Here is a 21,334-nt window from a genome sequence, read left to right as displayed (position 1 = left end):
AACAACCTCTTTTTTTTTTTTTCTCTTTGTTCTTTGTTTTCTCTTTTTTTTTTTTCAAATAGATATGTCAGCTCAATCTTAAAAAAAAACGTTGAATAATCAGCGACACTCAAAAATGAGAATAATATTTGTGGCTTTTATTTTTTGATATGATAATGGCCTAATTAACGATTCAACAATTTGAAAGAATTTGTAGAACACTTAAAAGCAATTTTGATCTATCTTCAGCTCTGGAAATCTTTGGAAAACTAATTCTCCACAAACCTTTGATTTTCTCTCAGGTTGCTCTGCAATAAACCCTCAGGCTGGGAGGATGCACAACTCTGATACCACTGTATTGTCCCAAATGCAGGCAATTGCCATGGAAACCCAAACACCAGAAATTTGACTGAAACCTTAAACCCACAAATTGCATAAAATCTCATTAAAAATCACAACATGAGGAACAATGAGAAATGCAGCAACCAAAATTTAGCTTTATTATATATAGATAGTTGCCAATACAATAGCTGGGAATGACCTATTGATTTGGGGTAGCATCAGATGTGCTCTAGCCATGAAATTTGGTGGAGAGGTTGGGGCACATGAGATCTCCAATACCCAGAAAGGGTTTGGGCAGATTCTAAACAGTTAAGGAGATATTAAAATAATTAATATTTTTAATGGAGTCCCTAAGTCCCTAAGTCTAAACTTAGGGAAATTAAAATATTAATGTGGATAAATATAAAACTGTGTTAGAATGGTCCAAAAGACATGGATCAAGCCAGATCTAATCTTAGCCGTTGATTAGGGACTTAATCCCGCTATTGATATGTCAACGAGAAAGTCTAAGAGGAGGCTTGAGGTTCACTTGGAGGATACACTAGATGATCAGCATTCTATTATCTAGAGGGGGGTTTGCTAAGAGAGATAGAATCAGTGATTGGAGCTGCAGTTGAGGGGCATTGAGTACAAAGAGATAGAGAGGCAGAGATAGTGCCGGGAGATCAGTGTAGGAGCCAGAGAGTGACGCAGTAATAGCTAAGGCTCACGCAAGGCCACACAGATGCAGCCAGGAGCTGCGCAGTGCTTCAGAGAGGCCAGCGTTGCTGACGCAGAGGGCCAGAACGTTGACGCAGGCCCATTTAGGGTGACGCAGTGCCAACGCTGGGCAGGGAGAGGCTGACGCAGTCCAGAAAGGCAGTCGCTGGGGTTTTTGAGGCAGATTGGAGCTGAGGAGTTGCCGGAAGGTTTATCCGGGGTTTCAGCCAGGACATTTGTCTTAGACTGAGAGGTACTACTGCCAAGGAAATTCTTTGTTGGGTAAGCCGGATTTGGCACCTAGATTGTACTTTGAAATTGCTTAATAAGAAAACCCTCAGATAGTTGCACCGGTTTTCCTGCATTGGGTTTTTCCGGGGACATTGGTCCAAAAATAACGGTGTCATTTTGTGTGCTTGTTTCTGTTTCCTTCAGTCGATGATTTGTAATATGTTGAGCATGCACTAGTGTTTATTTTCAGTATTTACATCGTAAATAACTTGTTAAAATAAGGCAACAAATAGGCAGGAATAAATCAGTAAAGTGCATGGAGGGTTTCTAACTGGTAGAATTAGAAACTTCAACATGACCCTCTTGTCTCCAAACTAAAACAGAAAAACAATCACTACACCTGTGGATTTTGAATGAACCCACCAAGGGGAGATGGGTGCTTGCCCAATCTTTCTAAATCACTTGAGGGTTTCCATCTTGGGGCTACTGCTGGAGTAGAGAACTGGGTTCTCAACCTCACATACGAGAAACAATGTCAAAAACAAGATATCCTCCAATGGTCTCCTCCTCTTTTATAGATTTGATGGAGTCCTCTAGAACCTTCTATTTTATTATTATTTCAATCATGGAGCACTTTTCCTTCTTTTATTTCAATTAAAATATTCTTTTTAATGTGGGAAAATGGTAAATTGGCCATCATGTCTCCCCAGGTCACTGAAACTCTCATTTAACCATCCCATCATGTAGATCTTCTTGTTCTGGTTCCAACGAACTATTACTCCAAGGTGTTTTGCCACGTAACCTTAAGCGTAATTAATTGAGTCAAGTTCACTAATAACTCAGTTTTTTGAAAGTGGTTGGAATGCACCAGAACGAAAGACAAACTGTGCGGATGATGGAACGTACCAAGTGAATACTGTTGGACGTCATAGAAACTCGTCAAAACTCCATTGGGATCCTTGATGACATAACCTGCTCCATGAACCTGGCCATCCCCTACCCTGGAAATCCCCTGGCTGTACTATGAAGAAGAATAAAAATGGGGACATGACAGTAAAGAAGAAAAATAAAATTATTTTTGTTTTGCTTGAGACATGGGATTCATGCTCAAGGAATTTTATTTTTATAGATCGAGCTCCCATTGTGAGCCCTTAGGATTGATCATTAAGTCATAAAGTCAATTGAGTCTTTGTCATGTATTGAAGACCCATTTGGGCATGTTACATATTGTACAAGAAAAATTATTTGAGTCATTGTAAGAGTTAAAAGACCGTCCAAGACGAAGTCCAAGTGCTACTAGCAAGTCAACCTCCAAATGAAGCAATCAACCTAGAGTCAATGATAAATCGGCCTCAAATCATGGACAAGAAGCCTATATAAGGAGGTACTTTGCTTCTCTCAAAGACACACTTAACTCACTTGATACTCGATCACAAGAAAGGAAAATTGAGTGAAGAAGGAAGATGAAGGAAGAGAATAAAAAGGACGAATTTCTGAATCTTTTTTGGGTTAGTTTCTCTCCACACGTGCTAGGAAGCTAGGGCACATTATACTATTGCAAATCAAAGATATAGTCACCTCAAGAAGATTGAATTAAGACAAGGAATTGATTCATCTTATAATCCGAAATCACCAAGCAACCAGTCCAATTCTAGCGAAGGAGGAGAAGGGTTAAAAGAGCCCTTATCTTGTCACGCGCGAAAAAGACAGTCAATTACAGGTAGCTGAGAATTGCAGGAAGGAAGGCCGAATGTTTCAGACTTGAATTTCAGGATCGAGGGCGAGGAAAGGAGATATTACAACGTTGACTTTGACTTGAAGCAAGGGTCAGCTTGGTCTTGGAGGGGTTGTTAGTCAAGGGTCTTGGTCTTGGAATTTATCAAAGTGAAGATTCTATAAGAGGAAGAATACGGTGGGGTTTCCTCTCAAGCTTGGAGAGGTTTGTTAGAAAATGTAAATATGTTCAGTCTTCAATAATGTACTTGAGTCATTATGTAATGTACTTGTCAAACAAATAAAGAAAATAATTTTTATTATTGTAACAATGACTTATTAAAGCATGGGTTTATTAGTCAAAGTCTCTATTGTGGACTCCTAGGATTAATATTGAGTTTATAGAGTCATTGTACATTCAAAGAGACCCTTCTTGGGCTTTTGAATCATGTAAAAAGGTTTTGTATCAAGCTAAATATGAATTATGTACCCTCCACATCATGTCGGCCTAAGAGAGATCAAGTCAGCCTAAGGACCCTCATTCGACCTACAAGAAGCCTATATATACAAGGAGGTCGAAGTCATTTGGAGCATTCATTCTCAAGTAAGTTCAATATCTCATGAAGAGTTGGAGAAGTGCGAAGTCTCTTGCCAGGAGGTTGAAAAGAGTGCAAGTTTAGGGAAAGTCTGGTCTTGGTCTAGGATAAAGAGTCTCAAAGAATACTATGAAAGGAAGAATTATATTGACTGGGTTTTCCCCTTGGGGGGGGTTGCCTTGCGTGTGCCTATATCTTGTGTCTCTTGTTTTGTGATCTTCATTCACATAATATGGTAATTGCTTGATGAAAGATAAGATAATAAAGAAGTAAAAGAAGCCAAGACACTCACAAGTAATTATCAAGAAAGGAGAATCAAACCCTAATATAATATCTTTGATTTTCCAACAAGGTTTTGGCCCTGGCTGATAGCCTACATCTGGTGTCATTTGTCTCATTGTTCTTTATGGTTTGGTAGTTGTTTGATGAAGAAGAACACATAATAAAAATCAAGTAAAGAAGAGCGTAATTAAGTAAAGTAAAAAGTCCTCACAAGCAACTATCATTGCTAGAGAAATCACTTTCTACTAGTGGCCCTTGATTTTCTCAACATGGCATCAGAGATAAGATAACAAGCAACAAGGGACACTCAAGCTCTCACAAAGTCAAGAAGATCATGTCATCTCCAAGGCATTTTGAAGACAAAGGCTACATCATCATCTTGAAGGAAGTGTTAAAACCGTAGATCAATCAAAGAAGAAGTCCATAGTTAAAGCATTCTTGGGATCCTCGCTCAAATCATCATCACAAGGAAGGAGATCCTAAAAGACCCCAACTCTACTTAAATTGAAGAAATCGTCAAATCAAAGCATCTTGAATTATACTCATCCAAGGGAAACAAGAAGAAAGAAGCTATAGTCATCATCAAAGCATTCAAGGCGATCTCCCTCCCTTTGCAATCAAGGATCACTTTTGAAGAAAACTATCTTCATCAAGAAGAAATTTCCTGTTATCTATATCATCATCAAATTCAAGAAGGCAATAGGTTGAAGGAGCATCTTTACAAGTAAGTATATTTAAGTCCACATTTGAATCTGTTAAAATGTCTTTTTGCAAAGAAAGCAACAAACTGGTTGGGGCTTCAAACTTTCTTGCATGGAAGAAAAGCACATATCTAAACCTCATAGAAAATGAGGTCATGGAACATGTTAAAGGCTCAATCACCAAACCACCAAAGGAAGATGCTCAAGGACTTGCAAGGTATATGAAAGGGGAAGTATGAGCTCAAAGGATTCTCATACAATCCATCAAGGATCCCATCATTCCCTATGTATCTAAACTACAAACATCAAAAGAAATATATGACAAGATTGTAGAATTGTTCTCCGTAAGCACTGTAGGAGAAGTAATCTCGTTAAGGCAAGAACTCTACAAGATGAAGATATCAAAAGAAGAAGGAATAACCTCATACTTTATGAGGATATCTGAAATAAGAGATCAACTACAAGAATTGGGAGAGATAATGTCTGACAAAGAGATGACTACCATAGTGCTCAATGCACTACTAGAAGAATGGGGCAACTTCACATCAAGTATCTATGGGAAGAAGGAAGCTACTCCATTCAATGATCTATGGTCACTATGCAAAATTGAAGAAACCAGGTTGAAGGCAAAATCTGATGTAGGATCAAATGAGCAAACTCAAGCATATGCTACCATGGCAAAGAGAACATCGAAGTTTGGGAAATTTAGTCCTCAGAAAATAAAGAAAAATATGGCGAAGGTCCTGTTAGCGCTTGAGATTTCACCCTAGGCTGAGGAAGGTAAACCTTCAAGGCAACATCAAACCATTTCACCTCGTAGCTAGCCCTATGGGGTATGAGAAGGCTCTCTCCGGTCAATCTCAGTAAAATATTCAATGGACAGAGATGACCAATACAGTGACACTGATATTAGGCTAGTAAACTGATTAAAAGGTTGATTTGGGGGTTTTTGGGGTTTTTTTTGGTGGCAAATTGAGGATCTGCAATTTTAGGGTGCGGGGATTTGACACAGTTTTTGCAGGTGGGTCTTTGGGGCAAGGTAGGAGTTTGTGCTGATGCCTTTAGCTGAGATGGATGATCAAGGAAGAAAAAAGAGAAGCTAAAGAGGGCAAACAATGACTTTGAATCCTCTCTAGACAGTGGAAAACATGAACATTAAACAAATTTGAAAGCTGAGCATGGCAAGCATGAATTCAAACTTTATCACTTCATTTGTTTAATAAGCTGCAGTAAAGAAAGAGATGGAACACATAAACACACTTACAATTACAATAAGAGAACACACCATCAACACAAGAGTCCACAAGAATCCCAATGATGTCTGCAAAACCCTGGTCTTCCTTTTCCTCAAATTGCAGAGATACAAGTAAAATATACAATAGGAGCTTCTCCCTCAAAAGTCCAACCATGAAAATGAGCAAGAGAAGGCATAATATAGATGATCTAACTCCTTTCCCCACCTCTAGGGGTCGAGCTCAGTTTTCTAGGAGCTGTTTCAACTAATTCTAAACTGAGCACTAGATAATAGGCAGTCAAAACAACTTGCCTCTAAAACTTAGGAAACCTATCCATGCATTAAATATTTACCATTTACATCAAAGAATCTTCTAGAAGTGTTCAAGGAGAGTAAAAGTATCTAAGTGCCATGAAAATTACACAAAAATCCGTCATTTACATGCCTCAAAAGTCAACCAAGATGAAAACAGTGTTTTGCTGGCCGAACTGGTCAAAACAGGCAAATTTCCCTGACAGTCGCGCACATCACTCTGACTGGTCGCACACATTCACAGCTCTGTTTGAGGGCCTTCCCGGTGTCCAAATCAGGTGCAAGATAGCTCGTTGGAAAGGTCTGCGAGTCTACTTTCCAACCCCACTGGAATTTCTGAATTTGGAGTTGATTTGACCCCTCAAAAGTCATTTCTCCCAAGACAGCTTTCTGCAACTCAAAATAGGGGCAGAAAGTAAAAAATTGCATGTATTTTGAGCTTTTGGAAGCCCAAATCTCCATAAAATCTGAAACCCATCCATAGGCAAGTGTATTTTTGCATGAAAATTCCAAAAATGCAAAGTTTTCCCCGTTCTGAGTTGCCCCCATGTATGGTCGCGCGCGGGGTGAGACCAGTCAAACAAAACCTGTAAAATTCCCAAAAATGCCAAAAATGCTTCAAAACTCTCAAAATTTCTTGGGTTTGCTGCTAGGAGGATGCTAATGAGTATCATGGTGAGTGAGAGAGGCCTCAGCCAAGATACGGAGCGGGTTGGTCTTCTTCTTCCTCTTACGGGCCTCGGACAACCTCCTTTGGAACATTTTCATTTTCGCCTTGCAAACATGCATCCTCGCCCAATAGTGATTCTTCATGTTCCGTAGCAACCTCTTGTCCTCGTTTGCCTTCTCTAACAGCCTCTGCAAGTGTGCATTCACACGGATAAGCATGGATTCCCTCTCCTTGGGCAGCAAGTCACCGGGCCTCCTACGGTTGATGACTCGGTCACTTCGAATCCTCCACAGCTCATCCAACTCTTTCACATCCTCAAGTTGCTTGTTGCGCTGCTCAAGATAGTTTATTGTCCATTGGGCCATGTCGAGCTTCTACTGTAACAAGCGGTTTTCCGCCTCTCTTTGTCGGATTATCTCATGCAAATCTGAAGTGGGGGAGCGAACATCAAGATCAATGATGTCAACCTGTGTGTCACCGGCTCTCTCCTCCTCTGTCATGGGCTGTTTGCCCTCCCGTACTGCTGATGGAGAACGCGAGGCCCCTTCCACCTGGTGTGGAGATAACACTCGCTGACCTGTAGATGATGATGGCGAGACCCCTTCCACCTGATGTGGAGAAAGTACTCGTCGAGCTGCTGCAAACAAGGTCCTGTGACCTCTCTGGTAGGTGACCTGAGGTGAGGAAGCAACCTGTCTCGGAACAATGATCTCGGGCTGGTGAGATGGACCTCCCTCCTCATAAATGACCTCTGGCTCTGGGTGTGGCTGTGGTGGCACTGTAAAGAACTCATGAGAAATGAAGTCTGCCCATGGAATGCCCTGCTGACTCAACTGATGGGAAACAGTTCTTGCTCGATCAATTTAGCAAGCAAGAGGGCGATTTGAAAAAATTTGAAGTGGTTCTGTGAGTGACAGGCTGACTGGTCGCGCACAGGCTTGGACAGGTCGCGCATAGCCTGACTGGTCGCGCCCATTGAGTTTTTGCACTGCGGAGGGGCGCCTGATAGGTCGCGCACTGCCCAACAGGTCGCGCACGCCCTCTGACAGGTCGCGCACCTGAAAATGGTTCAAATTTGCTGCCCTTTGCCTCCTTTCGCCTTCTTCGCCCTCTCACTCTTCTTTGCGAGCTCTTAGATGCACAATGAGGGTGTTTTAGAGGGAATTTGACTCTTTATAAGCCCAATTTGAAAAAATTTACTTACCAAACCCACTTTCTAATGTTTTGTTTTGGCACTTTCTTTTAACACTGTTTTGAGTTTACTTTTGTCCTGAATTTGACTTTTTGAGTGCTTTAACTCCGTTCTTTTTGCAGGTAGACCATCTGATGGACTCTGGCGAGGAGACCAGGGTTATTGCCGGCATTGTGAAGAATTTTTTGAAATTTCCTTATTTTTTACAAAATTGACATGACCTTGGCTTTAAAAACATGGTTTTTAAATCCAAGGTATAAATGAGCTGTACCTGATGAAAATATCACTGAAACATATTTACATACCTCCTTCTGGCTTGCTGGGGACCCATGGACCTCTGACTCATGATCTTGCAATGACATTTGACTGAAACCCTAGACCTAAGACTTTGGACTTCAAGACAAAACAAAACAAGCGTGACACAAGTTCATTAACTGATATGACCTGATCCAACAAAGCCAAGAAGGGAACAAGGACCAGCTCCTCCATCAGTTTTATGGCATGCCTAATGGAATGCAAAACTGACATCGATGAGACACCTACTTATGCATATGCAAAGAGTTTTTTGATCACTGATGGAGGGCATCATGACCGACACTAACAGGTCCAATGCTATGGATGTCAATAATATGGGCGCTAAAGAGAGATTGCCTTATGCTTAAGAAGGACAACAAAAAAAGAGGAAGAGAAGAAGCCCATATCACTGAAGAAGTAGAAGAAGCTGAAAAGAAGAAATCCAAGGAGGAAGTAAAAGATCTCTACTATGATTGAGATAGTCTTCCTCACCCAGCTCTTTTCAAGTTTTCTGTTGTAAAGTATATCTATCATGATAGGAATCATTAGAAGCATGATAGGATGCATCATGTTGGGAGATGGCATCATAGAAGCATATGATTGAAAGCAAGAGCTCGTGACATCATCATAAAGAAGCATGAAAGGTAGCTGAAATAGAAGTCTATGGTTGTCACCTATAGAAGGATGTAGCTCTTCGTAACCTCATTGGAAGCATAAGTAGTAATGGGAAAAAGAAAGTCATCTAGTATAGAGCTCATCATACATCATTCAAAAAGGAGCATTTGCAAGATGAGGATGATCAAGATCCTCTGTTGGAATCTTCATCAAAAGGTTCACCTATTGGAAGAAGCAAGTGCCTCGCCGAGAATTCCTTGTATGGGATTCATGGGATGTTGGTATGATTACAAAGGAGTACAACAGGTCAAGATGGTTGAAGTACTTTCAATCAAAGAAGTTGCCAAAGGAAGTCTAGATGAGAAAAAAGAAGAAATGAGGTTTGTATGCATGTATTTTGAGTCATGTCATCATATAGTTGCAAATAGCATGGATGAATGCTCTACCTCATGAGCATAATCAAAGAAAAGAGATCTCTTTCGTTGGAAAGATGCATTAAAGCATGGTTCACATATTGACAAGATGAAATCAACATAATATGTCCTCATATGAAATATGAGGTAGTTTGCAAAGATAAAGGGACTATGGATGGAAGTTCCTGGAGAGCAATATGTGAAGAAAGAAAGAAGAGATCGTGAAAGATGCAACTATGGTCACGTGGAAAAGGAAATCAACATTTGATGGCTAGAAGAATTGACCATGACTTCTCCATGGAAACGGTATGAAGACTCCGATGAAGTCTGGAAAAGATCCTTGACATTGAATATCTTGGAGATGGTGATGTTGCAACAAGCAGATGTTATGATGAAGGGCCATCAGAAAAGGTAATTTTGATTTGATGTTCATTTTTGGTTTTTGAATAACATCTGGATGGGTTAGTGCAAGGATACTAGAAAAAGAGTTGTGGATGTCGCCTACAACTAGCATTCATGTGGTGGGATGGAAGATCCTAAAGGAAACATGATGTAGAAGAGGTAGTTGTATGAAGGAAGTCTAGATGTGGACTACAAAATCACTTTCCAATAAGGGGAAGGATGACACCACTGACTTGCGGAAAGTGATGGATGGCTGATGCCCTACAAGATGAAGGCTCCATAATAATGAAGATAAAATTCATAATATCGAAAGGAGGAGCGCAACAAACAGCTAAAAGTCCCATGATCTCCACTAAAGAAGAAAGTTGTTGGAAACAAGTCCTTGGCTAAGAGGGAGCTTGGAAGCAAGTCCTTGGGACCTGGACAAGTCCTGGATAAGAGGGAGCTTGAGACTTTATAAGAATGCGTATATCCTCCCTAGTTGAGAGGGAGAGATAGACACATCATTCTTGTCTTCACTTGGGAAGAAATAATGGAGGATTGGGTAAGCATCTGGCATTCGATACACTTTGAGGATGTGGTAGGGCATCCAAGATAAGATGAGTCGTGAAGGACTGATATTCTTTGAGGACTGGGAATTCAAGATAAGAATAGTCCTGGAAGGACATATCCTATGAACACCCTGGTGGGGTATGCTCCTGGAGAGACAATGATGAAGGTGTCTATAAATCATTGGTCTTGCCAACATTGTGCTCTAATCTTTTGGAGAGATAAAGCTGTTAGTCAAGGCCTTGCTATATGACAATGCTGGATGGTATGATGCTAAACAGATGGGTTACCAATCCTACTCTTCTTATGAGAATTCTTCAGATTGAGAATGTCCAAGTACCTTGTATGGATTATGAATACCTCCCTAGTTAAGAGGGAGTGTTGAAATATGTAAGTAGGTTCAGTCTTCATAATGACATGTGTAATTAATGTAAAGAAGAAAAATAAAATTATTTTTGTTATGCTTGAGACATGGGTTTCATGCTCAAGGAATTTTATTTGTATAGATCAAACTCCCATTGTGAGCTCTTAGGATTGGTCATTAAGTCATAAAGTCAATTGAGTCTTTGTCATGTATTGAAGACCCATTTGGGCATGTTACATATTGTAAAAGAAAAATTATTTGATTCATTGTAAGAGTCAAAAGACCCTGCAAGACCAAGTCCAAGTGCTACCAACAAGTCGGCCTCCAAATGAAGTAATCAACCTACACTTAGATCAAGTCGGCCTAGAGTCAATGATAAGTCAGCCACAAATCTTGGACAAGAAGCCTATATAAGGAGGCACTTGACTTCTCTCAAAGACAACACTTAACTCACTTGATACTCGATCACAAGAAAGGAAAAAGGAGTGAAGAAGGAAGACAAAGGAAGAGAATAAAAAGGACAAATTTCTGAATTTGTTTTGGGTTAGTTTCTCTCCACACGTGCGAGGAAGCTAGGGCACGTTATACTACTGCAAATCAAAGATACAGTCACCTCAAGAAGATCAAATTAAGGCAAGGAATTGATTCATCTTGTAAGCCATAATCACCATGAAACTAACCCAAGTCTAGTGAAGGAGGAGAAGGGTTAAAAGCGCCCTTATCTTGTCACACGTGTGAAAAAGACAACCAATTGTAGGGAGCCGAGAATTGCAGGAAGGAAGGCTGAAAGTTTCAGACTTGAATTGCAGGATTGAGGGTGAGGAAAGAAGGAGAAGTTGCAGCATTGACTTTGACTTGAAGCAAGGGTCAACCTGGTCTTGGAGGGGTTGTTAGTCAAGGGTCTTGGTCTTGGGAATTTATCAATTGAAGATTCTATGAGAAGAAAAATTCGGTGGGTTTTCCTCTCAAGATTGGAGAGGTTTTGGCTCTGGATGATAGCCTACTTCTGGTGTCATTTGCCTCATTGTTATTTATGGTTTGGTAGCTGTTTGATGAAGAAGAACACAAAATAATAATCAAGTAAAGAAGAACCTAAATAAGTAAAGTAAAAAGTCGTCACAAGCATCTATCATTGCTAGAGAAGTCACCTTCTACTGCTGCCCCTAGATTTTCTCAACAAATTTGTGGCTAGAAGTTTCTCTCAACAAGAAGGCATCGATTATGAAGAGACAGTTGCTCCAACAGTAAGGTATACAACTATACGCTCATTGGTCTCTTTGGTAGCGATGATGGAATGTAATATACATCAAATGGATGTCAAGACTGCATTCCTGAATGGCACAATTGATGAAGAAGTCTATATAGAGCAACCCTTGGGATTTGAAGTCAAAGATAGAGAGGATTATGTTTGCAGGATGAAGAAGGCATTATATGGTCCTAACCAAGCACCAAGGGCATGACATGCTAGGATGGATGCATACCTTCAAAGATTGGGATTCACAAAGAGTTTTGCTGATTCGAATCTCTATATCAAGGTTGTGAACAATGAGCCCGCAATCATTCTTCTATATCTGGATGATCTTCTCTTGATAGGTGTAGAAGGTTGAATCCAAGAATGCAAGAAGCAACTAGCAACAAAATTTGATATGAAGGATCTTGGGCTCGTTACCCACCATTTTGTGGGTGATATCCCTAGGAGAAATTTTTTCTCCATGATGGTCCTCAGCCGGCAGCCAACAACCCCTCGTAGCCACCAACTAGCTCGATGTGCCATTTCTCTACCACCTGAGCCAACCATGTGGTCCCTCACCCATCTGTCATGATCGTATGTTTGAAGGTGGGCCTCCCAAACCTAAAGGTATGCCTTGTTATTTGGTAATTGAGTATTCTAGTTTATTTATCATGGAAACTTTGGGCATGGATTAATGGGGGGATTCAGTAGAAAGAGTGGTCTAGGTCTGTGCTCTTGTCCCCTAAGTCTCTTTTGGGATGTTAACCTTGCACTCTAGTCCCGTGGGATCTCTTTTACTGACCTATTGGTTTTAGGGATGGTACTACATGGGAAACACTAATTTTCGTTGCGTGGTCCCGTTCCTTGATTCACATATATTACTCCTCTTCCTCTCATTACACCTCCAATCATCTCTGCTTCCACCTATGTCCTCCACTAGGTCCACATAGGGTCAGCCACCCCCTCCCCTTGTCCTACATCTTGGGTCAGGTCTGGAATGATGCTTAGAGGTTGATGCAGCTAAAAGAAAAAGGAAAAGCATAATTGGCCACATTCAATAGGAAATTGTACCACAAAATACAAAAGATGGTCGAGAGAAAAGCATTTAACACGTGGGCAAAAGCCATGACATGAGCTCTACCCCATTCCATGGCCATCACCCTGGTTCCTACATGGCCCTTGATGAGCCTCTTTTATCATTCAGGAACCCATTATTGTCCCAACCCCCGGTGGGCGATGAACTGCCCTACCTTATATGGAGGTATCCATTGCTATACTTTACACATCATGCTCTCGATACCTAGAGCCCCGATCAATTATCCAAAGAAAATCATAAAAAGGCTAAAGGCATATGAAGAAGGGTGGAAAAATCAAGGCTGGGGTAACTTATGCACCATGATTGCTCCCTCCTACACATTATTTACCCACGTGTGGGCTTCCCTTTTATTAGCTACCCTTGTAACATGGCATGTGATCCAGGTTGCCCCTTTTCATTCCCTTCTCCATTCCATCATTATGCCACATGCCACGACCATTTGAAGGATGTACGACAGACATACCACTCCCTTTAGAAGTAGAAACCACCTAATAGGATGCCTGGTTAACCATATATGGAGCTGGGAGACATTAGCACATGTCAAAGCCCACTATGGAAGGGCATGCCATTATGAAGCGCTCACTTGTTTTCCATGGTTTGTAAACTCTTTTACTTGATGGCTTTAATGACTTGATATGCTGGAAGGTACAGGGACACATTGGATCTTATGCACGATTGCATATGGTCTCCATTTAGGGTTTGGTCTCCCTATATGGGGTCCTAACTCTCGAGAGGGCTACATTGGCACATGTAGGGTGTGTGTAGTGAGCCATGGGCCTCCACAACAACAGACAACACTCCATGGATCCCCATAGCCATTCAGAGCTTGCTTGTGGTTCACTTATTGGACAAGGAAGATGCACCTGACATCATGCCCAACTGGCCCCAGAGTTGCACCATACACTTGGTAGATGATCCAGGACTTGCACGATGATTTGACATCACCTACACCATCATCCTAGCCCTTGCAGGCGATTTACAAGCATCTTCGACTTGTTTGGACACCCATGAGGACACTTTGTGCCCCCACATGTTATTGTGTGCCCCCAACCCCTTGTCCACTGCTTTTGGAAGTTCAACTACACATTATGGCACATATGGACTCCCTTAGGCCTCCTCCTAGGCCCAACAATATGCACTATTCATTATTCAACCTCTTGAGAGGCTTATTCTTTTGTTTATGATCTAGTTTGGTGGGCTTGTCACCAAAAGTTAGCTATTTTGCACATTATTTTATTGTAGAGGTTAATGTAGGCCTAATTAGCTAATTCAAACTCATTAAAAGTGTATAAATACAAGTGATGTGAATTCATTTTAGCATCATCACTTGGTTGGACTTGTATCTCTTTAGCGAACTTTGCTATCCTTCTTAGTGGACGAAATTTTGGAGTATGGAATGAATTTTGATGTTTGGATCATTTTTGCTTGTCTTAGAGCTTCTTGTTTGGTAAATTTTTGATGGTTGGATATACTATAATACATGTAAGTGCAATCTTAATGCTATTCTTTGCTCTATTTTTGTCACATAGATTGTTGTTGGGATTTCGCTATTCTAGGGCTAATTTGCTACATCTATTATTGCGAAGTTGTGGAAATTTTGTTTCTAGATAATGATGCTTCATGTATGGGTGATGTATGATGAGTGAATGTTCCTAAGGATATTCCATGGTTGAAATTTATCTTGATAAGCGACCTTTTTGCAAAACGAAGTATAAAGTCTTTGAAGCTGCTTTGCTTTGCCCTAGTGCTAAGGGAAGTTGCCTTTAAGGCCTCCTTGATCGAGAAAATCAAATCCAAATTCATAATCATTCTTGACTCCAATATCCTCAAAGGATTAGGCACTGGTCTACCATAGCTGATCATCCTAAAACTTATTTTTCTTCACCTTTTCCTCTTCTTTCTAGGTCTAGCCCCATAGTTCACATAGGGCATCGAGTATCTCGCAATGCAACCATCCAAACAATTCGATTTTTGGTACACAACTGCGTTGGTGTGTCCTCAAGAAGCCCTCCAAATTTCATGAGATTCCAATGATGGGATCTTGAGATATCGCAAGCTCTAGCTCGAAAACCAATTCTCGCCCTTGGTTTCCCTTAGGTTAGAAACCTCACTGGGATCCTTGCATTGCCTTTCATTGAAAATTCATTCCTTGATCCATTTCCCCTCTTTTATTGGGTCAAACATATCATTGGTTGCTAAATCCTATCCCCTTGACCTAATTTGGGTCTACTTGGTCTCGTGTGGTCCCATATCTTATCAAAGTCAACTCTTCAAAATCGACTTGGGAAACCAAGTTCCATAAAGATTTTAGGGTTTAGGAAGATCCTTTACAAGTCACATTCCCTAAGCTAAGCCCTCAAATCCGTACTCCCCTATCTTAGAGAATCTTGTACCTTGCTTAAGAAGCAAAGAAGTCTCGCTCTTGAGTCTCTACTAAGAAAGGGTTACCGAGATCACTTCACATGCATCTTAGTTGATCTATCCTTCATAAGTGATTCTCTATATATCAGGTCTCCTCCCATCGGTGAAAGTCTGTAAATAGTATGAAGCTTCAGCTGTGGTGACTGTGGGTGTTAGCTTCATTATTGCTCTTGACCTAGCAAGTGCCCCTCTAGGACCCCCTGCTAGTTTGAGCGGTAACAGGGATGATGCACTACTATTTGGGACTGGAAGTCTGGTAAGAACCTGATGAGATCTATGTAGGTCAAGGGAAGTATGTGGTCGGGATGTTGAAGAGGTTTGACATGATGGATTGCAAACCAATGGCAACCTTGATGATCACAAACTTTAAAAGGCTAAAGAGTTCCGAATCGAGCCTAGTGGATCCGACCAGGTATAGACAATTGATTGGCTAACTGATGTACTTGATGAAAACTCGACCAAACATATGTTTTGCAGTAAATTTTCTCAGTCAGTCCTAAGTTGAGCCGAAGCATGTTCATTGGATAGCAGCCAAGCACATTCTGAGATATTTGCAAGGTACAATCCAGCGTCGCCTGAAATATTAAAGGAGGAATGATGTCCACTTGATTTGATATACAAATTCCGACTGGGAGGTAGTGAGCAAGATGGAAGGAGCACTACAGGAGGATGCTTTAGTTTGTGATCCTTCATGGTCTCATGGATGAATAGGAAGTAAGAATCGATTGCTTTTAGTGCTGAGGTTGAATATATTGCAACCTGTGAAGTAAATAGAGAAGCGGTCTGGTTGAGGAATATGTTGTTTGACTTGTTTGAAGGACTAATGAACCCTACAGTGATACATTGTGATAACACTAGCTATATAAGATTGTCTGAAGACCCAGTGTTTCATGGAAAGGCAACATATAAACAACAAGTATCACTACATTCAGAAGCTAGTATGGGATGTTGTGTTGCAGCTACAATATATCTCCACCGATGAGCAAGTAGCTGACATATTGACAAAATCTCTTCCTAATAAGAAGCTTGTGTATTTGAGAGACAAGCATGGTATGGTTGATATATCCTCCCTAGTTGAGAGGGAGAGATAGGCACAACATTCTTATCTAGGATTGGGTAAACATTTGGCATTTGATGCTCTTTGAGGATGAGGTAGGGAATCCAAGATAAGAGTAGTCGAGGATCAATATTCTTTGAGGACTAGCTATTCAAGTTAAGAATAGCCCAAGAAGGACATACTCTGTGAACACTTGGGTGGGGTATGTGCCTTGAGAGACCATGATGATGGTCTCTATAAATCATTGGTCTCGCCAACATTGTGCTCTGATCTTGTGGAGAGATAGAGTTGTTAGTCAAGGCCTTGAAATGTGATAATACCGGTTGTTATGATGCTTAATAGATGGGTTACCAATCCGACTCTTCTTATGAGATCTCTTCAGATTGAGAATTTCCATGTACCATTTATGAATACCTCCCTAGTTAAGAGGGAGTTTGAAAAATGTGTAACTAGGTCCGGTCTTCATAAATATGAAATGTACTTTTGATTCTTGTATTTTGTAAAATGAAAGAAAATTATTATTGTTATTTTTGGAGCATGGGTTTCATGCTCAAGGTCTTTTATTTTAGAGGTCAAGCACCGATTTAGTGCTTCTAGGGTTTGTCCTAGGTCGGAAAGTCAAAGGAGTCATTGTCATAAGTTGAAGACCCCATGGGTCACATTGTAACATGTAAAGAAAATTTTTTTTGTAATTAAAAGTGTCAAAATACCCTTCAAAACCAGGTCAGGTTGGCAGCTGAGAAGTCGGCCTATTTTGAGGAGCCACGTCCACCTTAAGAAGCTTATATAAAGGAGGGAACTCGACCTCCTTGAGAGACATTCACTCCTCATCTCATTCAATCGAAGGAGGTGCACAAAAAGGCTAGCGAAGAAGGAAGAGGACGAAGGAAGAAATTTCTGGGCTAATTCTATCTCACACGTGCGAAGAAGGAAGGCTAGGGTTTCTTGCTTCAAGGTCGAAATTCTCTATTTGCTGGAAGAGGATCAAAGTTGTTGGAAGAAGGGACTACTAGGTCACATTCTAGCCCCAGACAAGGAAACAAAGCAAGCGAAGTGGATGCAAAAGCAGTTGCAAGGGGCCAAAAATTTCAGACCTGTAGTAGAGGTTGGAAATTCTGACGCTAGGGGTCGAATTTGTGTTGTTGGAAGAGATTTGACTGGGTTTGACTTGGACAAAGGAAGCACATCATCAAGAGAGGGCGGACTTGGTCTTAGAAGGGTATTGGTTTTGGTCTAGAGGTCTTGGAATTCGTCAATTGAAGAATCTATAAGAAGAGAAGAGATTTACGAGTTTCCCTCTCAAGCGGAAAGGCTTTGGCCCTAGCTTGCAACCTATATCTTGTGTACTATTGTTCTTGTTTTTGGTAGTTGTTTGATGATAAACAAACATAATAATAAGAGAAGAAACTAATAAGTAAGAAAAAGTAAAAAGATATCATATAAAGAGAAATCATATAAAGAGAAATCATCCTAACACCTTCCCTCTAGATTTCTCAACACCATATGGTGAGCTCTTTGTCTGAAGTGGGCTTTTTTGGAGGATTTCCACCTTCTCCTTCACAAACTCCTTTCCACAATTCATTGAATATGAGTGTATGTTTTTTCTTTCTGGACCTTTCATGGTAGTTCTTTTTGCTAGAGAGAACTACTCCAATTATGGAGATGAGTGAATACATTAAGAAATTCTGAACTGGGCCCTAAATAGTCACAATACTTGCAATAAAAAAATGATTTGTCTCTACAATTGTCTTCAAAATAACTCAAAAAATAATGTTGGCTTCTGATCTCAAGATACATGAATATAAATGATGTTGGAATTTGATTTCAAGTTCTTTATCTTGAACAACAACAATTAAGTAACAGAAAATCCATACTCCATGTATATGTAATCTAACTTATCTATAGAAATGGTTTAAATGAGTGACCTTCGACAAAAATTAGTCACAAGATATTCAACGCACACTGCCATATAAATAAACATAAACAAACTTGGTGTTTGGCTAGCATATAATACCAACATATATGATGGGCTTCAACACAGAATATATAACAACACCAACCTATACCATTGCACTTCATAATTAACTCACAGACTTCAACATAAATGGCTCGCAGCTCAACACATGACATTCAATCCTTAATTAGCGCAGCAAGGACTTCAACGCAGATAACATACATATGAATCAACATATAAAACTTCTTTGCATACCAGGTCAATCAATGCAGAGAATCGCACCGAGAGAGCTTGAGAGACTGTGCACATTTATTGGGCTGCGACTTCACAAGTCTGCTTTCACAACCAGTGTTAACCAACGTTCAACCAAATGTACTAATGCATAGGTCTCAAGCGTACCAAACCAGTGTACCAAACTAGTTCGCCAGCATACGATCCAAACCAACGTACCAAACCAGTTCACCAACATAGCAAACCAGCTTACAATCCAAATGGATATAATAAGAATCAATACTGGTTGGACCAATTCAGGGAAGATATAGGAGATTAATTCAACGTACAAGGGGACACCAGCACACGACAATAAAAAAAACAATGTGCACAAATATTTGAGATTCAAGAGGAATCTGAAACGAAATTTGAGTGGGAGCAGAGAACTGTATGCATTCAGTGGACAAAGGACAGAGCAGGGAATCAGGACAAATTTTCTGTCAAGGAAGAGAGGAGTTAATGAGCAAAAAAAAGATTAAATTGGGACCTGTAGCTCTGATACCATGTCAGGCAAGGCATTGGTAACTCCACGAATGGTTGAATTTCATTAAGGAAGATCAATAATATATACAAGGAGAGGGAGACTATTGGAATTCGTATTCCAATGTATCTTCATTTTCTTTATACTCTTATTTACATTATTTACAATTTTCCCAATCCCAAAGATTAGGTTTCAACATTTATTAATATAATCTATATATATATTAATTATAAATGAATACAAAAATATATATATAATTCTAAATATATTTTTATATATTTTTAAAATTTCGAATATGTATATGAATGAACTCACTGGCAAACCTTATACATACCTCATCAGAAAAGTTTGAATCAAACTTAATTGTAGCTGAACTTGAATTTGAATGGTGTAGCACGACTATTATAAGACCTGCGAGTACCCGCGGATCTTGACGGGTTTTATAGCTAGACGGGTCACTCGCATAGAACCCGCGGTTTCTACCCGTACCTGCCAAAACCTGCATAAAACTTGGCTACCCGCATTGAACCCATGAAGAATCACATATGACCCTTATAGGACCTGTATAAGCCCCATGGAGACCCTCAAAATTCGATTTTTATTTTTTGTGCTTAAAATTTCCATATTTTTGTGTTTTGCAGAGTCTTATATGGGTTGTTCCCGAGTCTTATACGGGTCATTGAGTTAATAGCCAGACGAGTCTTATACGAGTACGAGTCGTGCAACATTGATTTGAACCCAAACCATGTGACATTGGGGATAAGTATTAAGGCATAGTATCCTATAGACATCATTGAAAATTTCCTTTTTCTAGAATTGTTATAGTCAATCGCATTTGAAACAGGCTTGTTGTTGGTCTCAAATATCTCTATCAAAGTCATTTACCGATGTACATTTGGGTTTTGGAAAATACAGTTAGTAGACAAATAAAAGAGTGAAAATAGGGAAAACTGGTTAAATCCCAGACAGTATCTTTCTTTCAATTGTTTTCTTATTTTGATGTAAGTATTATCTTGCTTGAGATTGAGTTATCTGGGAACCCAGTTAACAATGAATCCTTCTAGAGATTAAAATTTCAACTCAGATGAATTTTACAATGTCCAAAAAACTGAGACAGGCCTCTAGATAAAGCTGGTTGATAATCTAGATTCTACGTTTGAATAACATGGAACATATACGTTTCTATTTGCTATGGCAATCAAAAGAAAGAACACTGGTGCAAATATATCAGAAAATAAGTATTTGCATATAGAAATCATTATGATGGCAGAGTAAGATATCTGTGTGGGGGTAATGTGGTGTCTGCATTCTGTCCAAGTCTAGGCCTTCTCTTCCTAGAAGATGGGTCCTAGTGGTAATGATTGGAGGCCTCTTTTGTATTGATAAACTATTAGGCACCTCTACTACTTGAGCCAGTTGATTTACAAATTTACATTTCCTGTTTATTCAAAATATTTCTGCAAACAGCTATTTGGATTATTGATACATATTTTCTACAAGCCTGAAATTCTTGAGAATCTGGAGTCGGTGATAGGCATCTACATGAGCATTACCTTGTGGAAAATCGTTTCCTTGTTCATTTTTTGGCTTTGTTTTGGAAGCTCTTGTTTTGAATGACCTTAATGTGATTACCAAAAGTTGAGACACCAAGCAAGACACCTATAATTTTAAATTAATTCATTTATTTTCAGGTTGAACCCATACGTAATCTCTTTGCAGCACTCTTCCTTTGTAGCATTGGAATGCTTATTCATGTCCAGTTTCTCTGGAACCATGTGGATATTTTGCTAGCATCTGTGATTCTGGTGATTATTGCAAAGACCGTTGTGGTTACTATCGTTGTGAAGGGCTTTGGTTACAGCATTAGGACGGCTTTCTTTGTAAGAATATGTCCCCTTTTGATATTAAATCATTAAGTTATACTAGAAAAAGTCTTATGCCCAAATTTAGTCTCTTGGACATTTACACCTATATATTGCACATTTTTAGGTTGGTATGTCCCTGGCTCAGATTGGAGAGTTTGCTTTTGTTCTCTTAAGTCGTGCATCCAATCTTCATCTGATTGAGGTAAATGTTTTTTCAGAATGAACCATTCTCAATTTTGAAGGCTTCTCTACCTTTGGGATAATTTTGATGTGAAAGAATAATAGGTTGTGAGACTGTCAGAACAACAGCTTCAAATTTCTATTCTAATTTTGCCGAAGGTCTGTTATCACATAGATCATTCGGTATTCCA

At 39.9% G+C, this 21,334-nt stretch overlaps 1 protein-coding gene across 1 annotated transcript in view; it reads left to right on the top strand.

Annotated features, from left to right (window-relative positions):
• Nucleotides 1-21,334, top strand: part of LOC149191618 (K(+) efflux antiporter 5-like) — a 379,177-nt gene that overhangs the window by 245,689 nt on the left and 112,154 nt on the right. Inside the window, exons 17-18 of the mRNA XM_089406719.1 lie at nt 20,790-20,978; nt 21,088-21,165. Coding sequence (XP_089262845.1) covers nt 20,790-20,978; nt 21,088-21,165 — 267 coding nt within the window. The remainder of the gene's footprint in view (nt 1-20,789; nt 20,979-21,087; nt 21,166-21,334) is intronic.

Source organism: Pinus tabuliformis, chromosome 2_2 (genome assembly GCF_031772625.1).
Source record: "Pinus tabuliformis cultivar Carrire ecotype Pingquan chromosome 2_2, CPIR1, whole genome shotgun sequence".
NCBI lineage: Eukaryota > Viridiplantae > Streptophyta > Pinopsida > Pinales > Pinaceae > Pinus > Pinus tabuliformis.
This window is presented reverse-complemented; position numbering and strand designations above follow the sequence as displayed.